The following is a 12,653-nucleotide window of genomic DNA, read 5'->3' on the forward strand; positions in this document are numbered from 1 at the left end:
AAACATATTACAAAATGTAATGACCACATTACTGATTAGAACTCCCTTGATGGTTTGCGGAAAGATGTGAGTAATTGTATGTATGATCGTGTGTGTGTGTGTGTGTGTGTGTGTGTGTGTGTGTGGGGTGTGTGTGTGTGTGTGTGTGTGTGTGTGTGTGTGTGTGTGTGCATGTCTACTTCCGTGTGTGTGTGTGTGTGTGTGTGTGTGTGTGTGTGTGTGTGTGTGTGTGTGTGTGTGTGTGTGCATGTCTACTTCCGTGTGTGTGTGTGTGTGTGTGTGTGTGTGTGTGTGTGTGTGTGTGTGTGTGTGTGTGTGTCTTGTCTGCCAGGTCTATGGACATGCAGGATCTAGCCAGTCCGCACAGCTGTGTAAGTGGAAGCAGTGAATCCCCTAATGGTCCCAGACTTGACAACTCCCATATCAATACCAATTCCATGACCCCCAATGGCACTGAAGGTATGTGCTCAGGGATTTTCCTTCTTAATTCTTCCTTCTCTCTCTCTCTCTCTCTCTCTCTCTCTCTGTGTGTGTGTGACTCTAAATTCACTACGGGACGTGTGGGAGAGGGCTAGGCTGGTTGGTAGAGGCTCTCAAAGGTGTCGTATTGTATGCAATCAACGTCAAACGTTAAACTTGACACAATGGTTGTGGTGCAAATTATATTTGTGTGATACAACAAAGGGATGATCATGATTCATGAGTTAGTGTCTTCATGTCTTCATGTCTTCATGTCTTCATGTCTTCATGTCTTCATGTCTTCATGTCTTCATGTCTTCATGTCTTCATGATTCATGAGTTAGTGTCTTCATGTCTTCATGTCTTCATGTCTTCATGTCTTCATGATTCATGATTCATGAGTTAGTGTCTTCATGTCTTCATGTCTTCATGTCTTCATGTCTTCATGTCTTCATGTCTTCATGATTCATGAGTTAGTGTCTTCATGTCTTCATGTCTTCATGTCTTCATGTCTTCATGATTCATGAGTTAGTGTCTTCATGTCTTCATGTCTTCATGTCTTCATGTCTTCATGATTCATGAGTTAGTGTCTTCATGTCTTCATGTCTTCATGTCTTCATGTCTTCATGATTCATGAGTTAGTGTCTTCATGTCTTCATGTCTTCATGTCTTCATGTCTTCATGATTCATGAGTTAGTGTCTTCATGTCTTCATGTCTTCATGTTGTGTCTCCACAACGCTTGTGTAATTATTCTGCCGCAGAAAATACACTCCGTTGTATATCACAACCATTGTACCAAAAAAATGCATTGTAACATCAGTTGTACACCTTTTTTGAAGTTTGTTCTGGTCTCATTGTAGAGCAGAGCAGAGGTTAGAAGGGATTTGTTTTAACCTCACTCTCTTCATCCTGTGTAGTGTTTATGCATCTGCTAAGTTGTGAATGTCCTGAATAGCAGTAAAATGTCTGCAGGTGTTAAACCGTTGGGGGCGGAAAAAGGGAGGGGGGGGGGCGATCTGTTTTCCATTTTATAAAAGGTGAAGCATTACATAGTACCACTTCTATTCTCCAGTCTACTACTCTGTAGTGAATTTCTTTATTTGATTTATTTTTTACCTTTATTTTAACTAGGCAAGTTAATTTAGAACAAATTCTTATTTACAATGACGGCCTAGGAACATTTGGGGTTAAACTGCCTTGTTCAGGTGCAGAAGGACAGATTTTCGTACCTTGTCATGCTCTGGGATTTAATCCAACAACCTTTCGGTTACTGGGCCCAACACTCTAACCACTAGGCTCCCTGCCGCCCCAATAACATGGAATAACATGGAAACTACCAGTGACCTAATGGTTTATGGGCTAGTGCATTGTTTAAATACACAATTAAACAGAAAATGCGTTTAACATAGATATGAAAATGATCTGCTTTGTAAATCTGATCCTATTGTCTCTGTGTTTTTACAGAGGAACTATTAGCAGTATGTATAAGCACCCGTGTAATTATTCAAAACCTCCCTGGTATGAAAGTGGGTTTTTACTTTGCGTGTGGTTTTAGTACATTTGTATACGTCTCCCTATTGACTCCGTTGAGTAGTGTTGTTATGTCTGTTCTAACCACTGCTCTAGCTGTATGGAGCTAGCAGGCTAGCTGTATGGAGCTAGCAGGCTAGCTGTATGGAGCTAGCAGGCTAGCTGTATGGAGCTAGCAGGCTAGCTGTATGGAGCTAGCAGGCTAGCTGTATGGAGCTAGCAGGCTAGCTGTATGGAGCTAGCAGGCTAGCTGTATGGAGCTAGCAGGCTAGCCCCTATTACAAACCCACACAAGCTCTTAAAAGTGTACCTTGAAAATGTAAAATCTTGATAGGAATAAGGGAAAAGGTCCTTCTGTGGTTAAGACACTGGGCGCGTGCCAAATGGCACCCTATTCCCCTACACAGTGCACTATACAGGGCATAGGGTACTATTTGGGATGCATCCACTGTGTATTTTTTGGTTTGTTTGTTCTTCTTCTCTACGCAGGACAAAGAGCCTGGCACAGAGCGGTGGTAAAATCAGATTGTTATGTATTCTCTGTTTCCCACAGGTGATAACATCACAATGCTCACCACAGCTGACTGGTTGCTAAGCACTAGCTCACAGTCGGCTGCAGGTTGGTGCAGTTCTGGTGGGGACAACAATGAAAGGACAATACTTGGTGTTTTCAACTTAGAAAAGACAAGAAAGAGAGAGTTGCGAAAAGAAAACACTTTACAAAGTGACATAACTTTTTAAAAAATAATTAATTAATTAATTGAAATGCTCTTAATTGACTCATCTAATTTGATCACTCTAACAAATTTTCTTCAACTATTGTACCTTTCATTTGGAAAGTCTTTCAGCGTTACTTGTTGTGTTATGTTGAGTCTTCTAAAGCATGGATTGAGACTGCTGGGTTATGAGTCCGTTAGTTCATGAATCATTATAGACTCGTGGGTTATGAGTTCATGGTTCATGAATCGTTATAGACTCTTTGGGGTATGAGTTCATGGTTCATGAATTGTTATAGACTCTTTGGGGTATGAGTTCATGGTTCATGAATCGTTATAGACTCGTGGGTTATGAGTCCATGACTTTTGAATCGTTATAGACTCTTTGGGGTATGAGTCTATGGTTCATGAATTGTTATAGACTCTGTGGTATGAGTCTATGGTTCATGAATGGTTATAGGCTGTCATTATTATGTTTGTTTTCTCCCCTTTCTTTGATATGCTGTGTTTTCTGAATGCAGTAGTTATTGTTTGCTGGTTTGTAACAACCTGAGTGTGTGTGTGTACTAGTTTGTGCATGCACTGTGTTATAGATACTCCACTGTGTTATAGTTATTCCACTGTGTTATAGTTATTCCACTGTGTTATAGTTATTCCACTGTGTTATAGTTATACCACTGTGTTATAGTTATTCCACTGTGTTATAGTTACTCCACTGTGTTATAGTTATTCCACTGTGTTATAGTTATTCCACTGTGTTATAGTTATTCCACTGTGTTATAGTTATTCCACTGTGTTATAGTTATTCCACTGTGTTATAGTTATTCCACTGTGTTATAGTTATTCCACTGTGTTATAGTTATTCCACTGTGTTATAGTTATTCCACTGTGTTATAGTTATCCACTGTGTTATAGCTTATTCCACTGTGTTATAGTTATTCCACTGTGTTATAGTTATTCCACTGTGTTATAGCTATTCCACTGTGTTATAGTTACTCCACTGTGTTATAGTTATTCCACTGTGTTATAGTTATTCCACTGTGTTATAGTTATTCCACTGTGTTATAGTTATTCCACTGTGTTATAGTTATACCACTGTGTTATAGTTATTCCACTGTGTTATAGTTATACCACTGTGTTATAGTTATTCCACTGTGTTATAGTTATTCCACTGTGTTATAGTTATTCCACTGTGTTATAGTTATTCCACTGTGTTATAGTTATTCCACTGTGTTATAGTTATACCACTGTGTTATAGTTATTCCACTGTGTTATAGTTATTCCACTGTGTTATAGTTATTCCACTGTGTTATAGTTATACCACTGTGTTATAGTTATTCCACTGTGTTATAGTTATTCCACTGTGTTATAGTTATTCCACTGTGTTATAGTTATTCCACTGTGTTATAGTTATTCCACTGTGTTATAGTTATACCACTGTGTTATAGTTATTCCACTGTGTTATAGTTATTCCACTGTGTTATAGTTATACCACTGTGTTATAGTTATTCCACTGTGTTATAGTTATTCCACTGTGTTATAGTTATTCCACTGAGTTATAGTTATTCCACTGTGTTATAGTTATTCCACTGTGTTATAGTTATTCCACTGTGTTATAGTTATTCCACTGTGTTATAGTTATACCACTGTGTTATAGTTATTCCACTGTCTTATAGTTATACCACTGTGTTATAGTTATTCCACTGTGTTATAGTTATTCCACTGTGTTATAGTTATTCCACTGTGTTATAGTTATTCCACTGTGTTATAGTTATTCCACTGTGTTATAGTTATACCACTGTGTTATAGTTATTCCACTGTGTTATAGTTATTCCACTGTGTTATAGTTATTCCACTGTGTTATAGTTATTCCACTGTGTTATAGTTATACCACTGTGTTATAGTTACAATACAATTTATCCATAATATAATATCTCTATATCCATATTATATTATCTCTATCCATATTATATTATCTCTATATCCATATTATATTATCTCTATACCCATATTATATTATCTCTATCCATATTATATTATCTCTATCCATATTATATTATCTCTATATCCATATTATATTATCTCTATATCCATATTATATTATCTCTATACATATTATATTATCTCTATACCCATATTATATTATCTCTATTCATATTATATTATCTCTATCCATATTATATTATCTCTATATCCATATTATATTATCTCTATCCATATTATATTATCTCTATCCATATTATATTATCTCTATTCATATTATATTATCTCTATCCATATTATATTATCTCTATCCATATTATATTATCTCTGTATACATATTATATTATCTCTATAACCATATTATATTATCTCTATCCATATTATAATATCTTTATATCCATATTATATTATCTCTATTCATATTATATTATCTCTATATTCATATTATATTATCTCTATTCATATTATATTATCTCTATCCATATTATATTATCTCTATTCATATTATATTATCTCTAATCATATTATATTATCTCTCTATCCATATTATATTATCTCTATTCATATTATATTATCTCCATTCTTTTTCAAGGCAGACATAGTGGTGTGTTGTTCTTAAAAAAGGTTCCCTCCTATTCTCCCATCAACATGTGTTTCTCAGCAGAATGATCATAGTGGAAACATATCAAACATGACAAGGAAAATACTTCTTCAAAACCATGAGAGATAGATCTCACCAACCAACCCACCGAGCATGACTCCCTTTGCCCACATTACGTGAATGTGTTTTGCCAAAAAATACATTTCCTTTTCTTCCCCTCTTCTCCTCTCTCTCCTCTCCCCCTCCCTATCCCCAAAGCCTGCCTGCTGCCCGAAGTGAAATAGATTGATTTTTCAAAATGTCAAAGATTCCCAAGCTATCAGATAACTGTGAAATCCTCTCCATTGAGCTATCAGTGGTATACTGTAACTCTGAGAGGCTCAGCCGGGGGCACGGGGTCACCCTCCATTCACTACAGTCTTTAAAACACTTAATATACCATCCATTGTTTCAATCGTATTTGCTCGTCCATGCAGCCTGACTCCCTCTCCATACAGGGGCCATTTTTACACCAGTATCCTACTACCATTGACTGTGTTTACCTATCTTTCCCCTGACGCTACATTATAACCTGTGGTAAGCCATCCAGTGATTTAGTGACAATTACTGATTAATTGGTTCATTTGATATTATCTGAATATGAATTGATTGATTGATTACTTTGATTGAGTGGTGGGTTAAAATGTATTGATAGGCTGTAGTTTGCCTGTTACTGTTGAGGTCTTGTTTTAACAGTGCATGCTGGGTAAATCAATAGTGCATAACTAGTGAATGCCATTTTAATTTATTTGATATTTGTTTAACAGCATTCAAGATGTATTTTATTTTATTTTTTTAATTCCTGGTTAATTCAACAGGTTGAAATGAGAAAAACATATTCTTTATTAGCATAATTGATTAACAATTAGGCTAATGTTTTATTTTCCTCTAAAGTTCTTAAAGAGAATTTACCATGAGGAATATGTTAATCCCATATCGAATAAATTAAAGGGTCTCCGTGGTTTATCCAAGGAAAAACCAATCAATAACGTTGCAGTATTATTATAAATACCTTTTTTTTTTAATGTCTTTTTTTATGATTAGGTTCTAGTCTAAAGGAACAGAATGTAAAAGTTGTAACTAATATTTAATAGTCAAATAATTCCTGCAACCTACCCTAGTATTGTTTATAACGTGAGAGTTCGGCTATAGTTCTGGTGCAGTTTTGGGTGCATGTTAAAATCCATCCCACACAACCAAACCCAACAGAAAATACATTTTGTTGTGTAGTTGTGGTGTGTTTTGGTGTGTGTGTGCTGATGGTGTGTGTGTGTTGATGGTGTGTGTGTGCTGATGGTGTGTGTGTGTGTGTGTGTGTGTATGTGTGTGTGTGTGTGTGTGCTGATGGTGTGTGTGTGTGTGTGTGTGTTTGTGTGTGTGTGTGTGTGTGTGTGTGTGTGTGTGTGTGTGTGTGTGTGTGTGCTGATGGTGTGTGTGTGTGTGTGTGTGTGTGTGTGTGTGTGTGTGCTGATGGTGTGTGTGTGTGTGTGTGCTGATGGTGTGTGTGTGTGTGTGTCTGTGTGTGTGCTGATGGTGTGTGTGTGTGTGTGCTGATGGTGTGTGTGTTGTCTTTGTCCCCAGTTAAATCAGAACCTATGAGCAGCAGTGACATCACCTCCCCAGTAGCAGACGCCTCCCTGGACAGCTTCTCAGGATCAGGTGAGACGGGACGGGGAATGGACGTGTGTGTGTGTGTGTGTGTGTGTGTGTGTGTGTGTGTGTGTGTGTGTGTGTGTGTCTGGCAGGTGCTGCTGATGTGTTCAACATTAATAACAATGTTTCCCTGAGGCCTTATAGCACACAGTTACACAGTTACATAGTTACACAGTTACATACAGCATACAGTTACACAGTTACACAGTTACATAGTTACACAGTTACACAGTTACACAGTTACACAGTTACACAGTTACACAGTTACATAGTTACACAGTTACACAGTTACACAGTTACACAGTTACACAGTTACATAGTTACACAGTTACACAGTTACACAGTTATACAGTTATACAGTTACACAGTTACACAGTTACACAGTTACACAGTTACACAGTTACATAGTTACATAATTACACAGTTACACAGTTACACAGTTACATAGTTACACAGTTACACAGTTACACAGTTACATAGTTACACAGTTACACAGTTACATAGTTATACAGTTACACAGTTACATACAGTTACATAGTTACACAGTTACACAGTTACATAGTTACACAGTTACACAGTTACACAGTTACATAGTTACACAGTTACATATAGTTATGTAGTTACATACAGTTGCATAGTTACATACAGTTACATACAGTTACATAGTTACATACAGTTACATACAGTTACATAGTTACATACAGTTACATACAATGACATTTGTACATATAGTTGCATAGTTACATACAGTTACGTAGTTACATACAGTTACATACAGTTGCATAGTTACATACAGTTACATACAGTTACATAATATGTTGTGTCATTTTGGACAAAGCCTTCTCCCATTGAGCCCTCGTCAAAAGCATTGTACTATACAGAGAATTGGGTTAAATTTGGGACACAGACCCAGACCACAGGCCCAGGACACAGGCCCAGACCACAGTCCCAGGACACAGGCCCAGACAACCGGCCCAGGACACAGGCCCAGAACACAGGCCCACACTGATCCAGACCATCCGTACTGTGTTTACACCAGTCTAGCGGTCATCATGGCAGTGCCAAAGTATCTCACAGAGGTTGCGTCCCAAATGCCACCCTATTCCCTATATAATGCATTACTTTAGACCAGACACTACATAGGAGTAACAGCATGTGGCAGGTTCGTCCCAAATGGCACCATATGCCCTGTATAGTGAACTACTTTTGACCAAGGACCACAACTAGAGACATGCACTGTACACTCGTAGAAAAAAGGGTTCTTTGGCTGTCCCCATAGGAGAACCCTTTTTGGTTCCAGGTAGAACACTTTTGGGTTCCATTTTGGTTCCATGTAGAACACTGTTGGTTCCAGGTAGAACCTATTTGGTTCCAGGTAGAACCCTTTTAGTTCCAGGTAGAACATATTTGGTTCCAAGTAGAACCCTTTTGGTTCCAGGTAGAACCCTTTTGGGTTCCATGTAGGTTCTAGATAGCACTTTTTCTTCTAAGAGTGTATATACACAGGTCAGCAGAAGAAACCCTTTGTGTTTTTACCTGATTATTTTACTTCATTATTGCGCTCCACGTTTTGAACCTTAAATAAGGTTGAGGAAATAAATAAGAGTTACGCAATGCAATTACACTTTCCAGAAGTTCTGTTGGCGAAAGATAATATTTACCTTATATCTTTAATGTTAAAATATGTGCTTGCCTCCTCTTCTCTTTTCAACTCAGTTATTGGAACCAGTGGCTTCAGCCCAAGACAAACACACCAGTTCTCCTCTCAGATTTACCCTTCCAAGTAAGGTTTCTTTTATTTTGCTTCAGAAAATAAACAGAATCCAACTTCATTTGGTTCCTTTAATTAGATCCTGCTGCTAGATGTGGAGGTTTCTACCTGCTTTGTTTGCCTGGATGTCTGCAACTTGCGCACTTACAAAACTGTTGTAATTATTATCTTGAAAAAAAAAATGTCCTTTTTTGCGATTTCTTATTATTTTGTAGTGTATACCAGCTCAGGCGATGGCTCTCTCTCTTTTTGCGGGCTTCAGCCCACTATTTAACATTATATAGCAGAATCACAAAGAATTTGTCAGTGAACAAACTTTGTGTTATGATTTTGTGGGTAAAATATGTTCATTTCTTTCTCTCTCTCTCTCTCTCTCTCTCTCTCTCTCTCTCTCTCTCTCTCTCTCTCTCTCTCTCTCTCTCTCTCTCTCTCTCTCTCTCTTCTCCTTGTTTCTTTTCTGAAATAGCAGACCATATCCACATATTCTCCCTACCCCTTCATCCCAAAATATGGCTGCGTACGGTCAGACACAGTACACCACAGGAATGCAGCAGGCCGCAGCCTATGCTAGCTACCCCCAGCCTGGACAACCCTACGGGATCCCTGCCTATGGTAAGCACAGGCCAATCCTATGCCTCTATACAACGAGCTGTATAGAAGTACTCATCAAAGTACATTAGAGATATATCTACGTTACATGGAGATACCTTATGCCTGAAATACAAGCAGATATGTGTATTATCATATTCAGTATACAGTATATACTATTGTTATGGTAAGCACAGGCCAACCCCATGCGATCTGCATTATATACACTGTATCTAAAATACATGGAGGTACCCATGTATATATATCATCCCCCCTTTGTATTAATTAGAGATACAGTATAGATGTATTAATTAGAGATACAGTATAGATCTATTACTTAGAGATGCAGTATAGATGTATTAATTAGAGATACAGTATAGATGTATTAATTAGAGATGCAGTATATATGTATTAATTAGAGATACAGTATAGATGTATTAATTAGAGATACAGTATAGATGTATTACTTAGAGATGCAGTATAGATGTATTAATTAGAGATACAGTATAGAGTTATTACTATATTAAGATAAATAAACTATTCGTCTTTATTTAAAAAAATTAAAAAATCCTATTCTAATTCAGAGTTACATTACTATGCCCATTATATCATCTGATTAGTTCCTAGTTAGCTAAAGCTGAATTAAAGTCCAATATATTTTGTGAAACTAACGGAACTGTGGGAATGTAGCCTCTTGGAATTGTTAGTTGCTCTGCAATCCTTCACAAAGGGGGGCGGGAGGAGGGGGGGGGGGGGTATTGCAATTAAACGCTTAGCTCAGGACAAATGGTTTGTTCCCACGATAGCTCAAAAAGATGTCCTAGAACTATGCTGAGCCGTTGTTTTGTGCCCTGCACCATATTTCTTCAACGGTGTAAAATAAAAATGTGCTTATCAAGCTATTCAGTCAGATCGGAGAAAGATTACCGATATAAATTTCAAAAACAAAACCGGTTTCTTCAGGCACCACAGGAACAAAACAGCAAAGCACATCACAATGTTGTTTATTTGTCCAAAGTCTTAACAGGGCTTTGACCCCCACAGAATGTCCAATATGACCAGGAATTTACAGACTACATCACAAATTGCACCCTATTCCCTATATAGTGCACTACTTTAGACCAGAGCCCTATGGCACCCTATTCCCTATATAGTGCACTACTTTAGACCAGAGCCCTATGGCACCCTATTCCCTATATAGTGCACTACTTTAGACCAGAGCCCTATGGAACCCTATTCCCTACATAGAGCACTACTTTAGACCAGAGCTCTATGGCACCCTATTCCCTATATATAGTGCACTACTTTAGACCAGAGCCCTATGGCACCCTATTCCCTATATAGTGCCCTACTTTTTGACGAGGGTCTATACTGCCCTACCAAGCTAAAAGGCAGTAACTGCTCATTTGGTCGAAAAATAAGTTAATGTAATTTTTGCTACATTAAATACATGCTTAATCATGTGGACAAGTATCCTGCCTCTATTGTACTGTGTTTTGGAGAAAACGGGGGTCATGTTAGCAGTAACTGCTTAAAGTTACTGTGAAACCAAGGTAAATTAAAGGCATTTTTTCTCAGTTATACGCTATGAGCAGCTATTGTCTTTTAGCTTGGTAGGGCAGTATAGACCCTCGTCTAAAGTAGTGCACTATATAGGGAATAGGGTGCCATTTGAGAGACACGTACAGTGTTTGTTTGAGTGGTAGCGAGTAGCTAACAAACCTGCCGTAGCGTAGGAAATATGTTGGGCCTGATCCACATCAGCAAAGGGCCGTTTACTAATAACAAACAAGTGCGTTCTGTTTTTATTACTTGTGTACAATTTTTTAGAGATCTTTAAAAAGAGAATAGAAAACAAAGTGATAACTGGCTCAGGCCACAGTGTTACTGTGCATTAGTTTGGGCCGCTAGAAAGTGCCATGTCCCATTTCAATCTTCGGGCCACTGCTTATATTGAGTGCAGAGCAAAACTGAAATGATTTTCTCCTCTTTAAGACATTGAAACATACAGCGCTTTACTATGTGAGCTCCCGAGTGGCGCAGCGGTCTAAGGCACTGCATCTCAGTCACAGAGGCATCACTACAGACCTTGGTTTGATTCCAGGCTGTATCATAACCGGCCGTGATTGGGAGCCCCAAAGGGCGGCGCACAATTGGCCCGGCGTCATCCGGGTTTGGGTTTGGCCCGGTTAGACCATCATTTTAAATAAGAATTTGTTCAGAACTGACTTGCCTAGTTAAATGAAGGTTAAATAAAAAAATGTACGTCATATTTCTTGTATAACTGTTGTATAAATTCAATCTGTTCATTTTTAAACCACCAAACTACTGTTGATTCCAGTGTGGATAAATGACTGTATCACTGCAGCAGTTATAACCCTTACTAGCAAATTATTAAAACATACATATTAACTACTATTAAAATCACTCAGTTATCAAGGATAATAATAAACATACTAATATATAAAAAATAGTAATTATATTTACTATATTTATTAGCATTTAATAAAATAGTCAATTGCGTTTTTGGCTTAGAGTCTGACAGCAATGAATTGTGTGTGCATCCAACCGACGTAGTGTTACTAACTGATTCAGGTCCATTATGGGCAGGCATAAAGACAGAGGGGGGACTGAGCCAGTCCCAATCCCCAGGACAGACAGGCTTCCTCAGCTACAGCTCAGGCTTCACCACCCCTCAGACGGGCCAGGCTCCATACAGCTTTCAGATGCAAGGTGAGGAAAAAAGATAATCATATAGTGTACTGTAATCTCCGTAAAATGTCTCCTCTCACGTTTCCTCAATTTCTCACCTCCTCTTATCGCTTCTTCGCTCACCTCCTCTCCTCAACTCCTTTCCACACCCCCTCTCCTCACCTCCTCTCCTCATCTCCTCTCCTCACCTCCTTTCCACACCTCCTCTCCTCACTTCCTCACCTCCTCTCCTCACCTCCTTTCCACACCTCCTCTCCTCACCTCCTCTCCTCACCTCCTTTCCACACCTCCTCTCCTCACCTCCTCTCCTCATCTCCTTTCCACATCTCCTCTCCTCTCCTCACCTCCTCTCCTCAACTCCTTTCCTCACCTCCTCTCCTCACCTCCTCTCCTTACTTCCTCACCTCCTCTCCTTACCTCCTCTCTTTATCTACTCTCCTCACCTCCGCTCCAGCTCCTCTCTTTACCTCATCTCCTTACCTCTTCACTTCCTCAACTCATCTCCTAACCTCCTCTCCTCCTCAACTCACCTCCTCACCTCCAGCCATTGCCTCTCCTCTTTTGGGGAAGGTCCAGAAACATGGTCTCTCTCCATGACAG

The 12,653-nt window shown here is 38.6% G+C and overlaps 1 protein-coding gene across 1 annotated transcript; it reads left to right on the top strand.

The window, feature by feature from the left end:
• Positions 1-316: 316 nt before the first annotated feature.
• LOC115182848 (eyes absent homolog 1) lies at positions 317-12,074 on the top strand (the record flags this gene model as incomplete). Its single annotated transcript, XM_029744258.1, is given in 6 exon segments — positions 317-459; positions 2,544-2,609; positions 6,911-6,988; positions 8,699-8,765; positions 9,220-9,365; positions 11,952-12,074. Coding segments are annotated over 6 exon segments (604 nt in total), but the record flags the coding sequence as incomplete, so codon positions are not given.
• Positions 12,075-12,653: the final 579 nt, after the last annotated feature.

This window comes from Salmo trutta, unplaced genomic scaffold, assembly GCF_901001165.1.
Source record: "Salmo trutta unplaced genomic scaffold, fSalTru1.1, whole genome shotgun sequence".
In the NCBI taxonomy this organism is placed as follows: Eukaryota; Metazoa; Chordata; class Actinopteri; order Salmoniformes; family Salmonidae; genus Salmo; species Salmo trutta.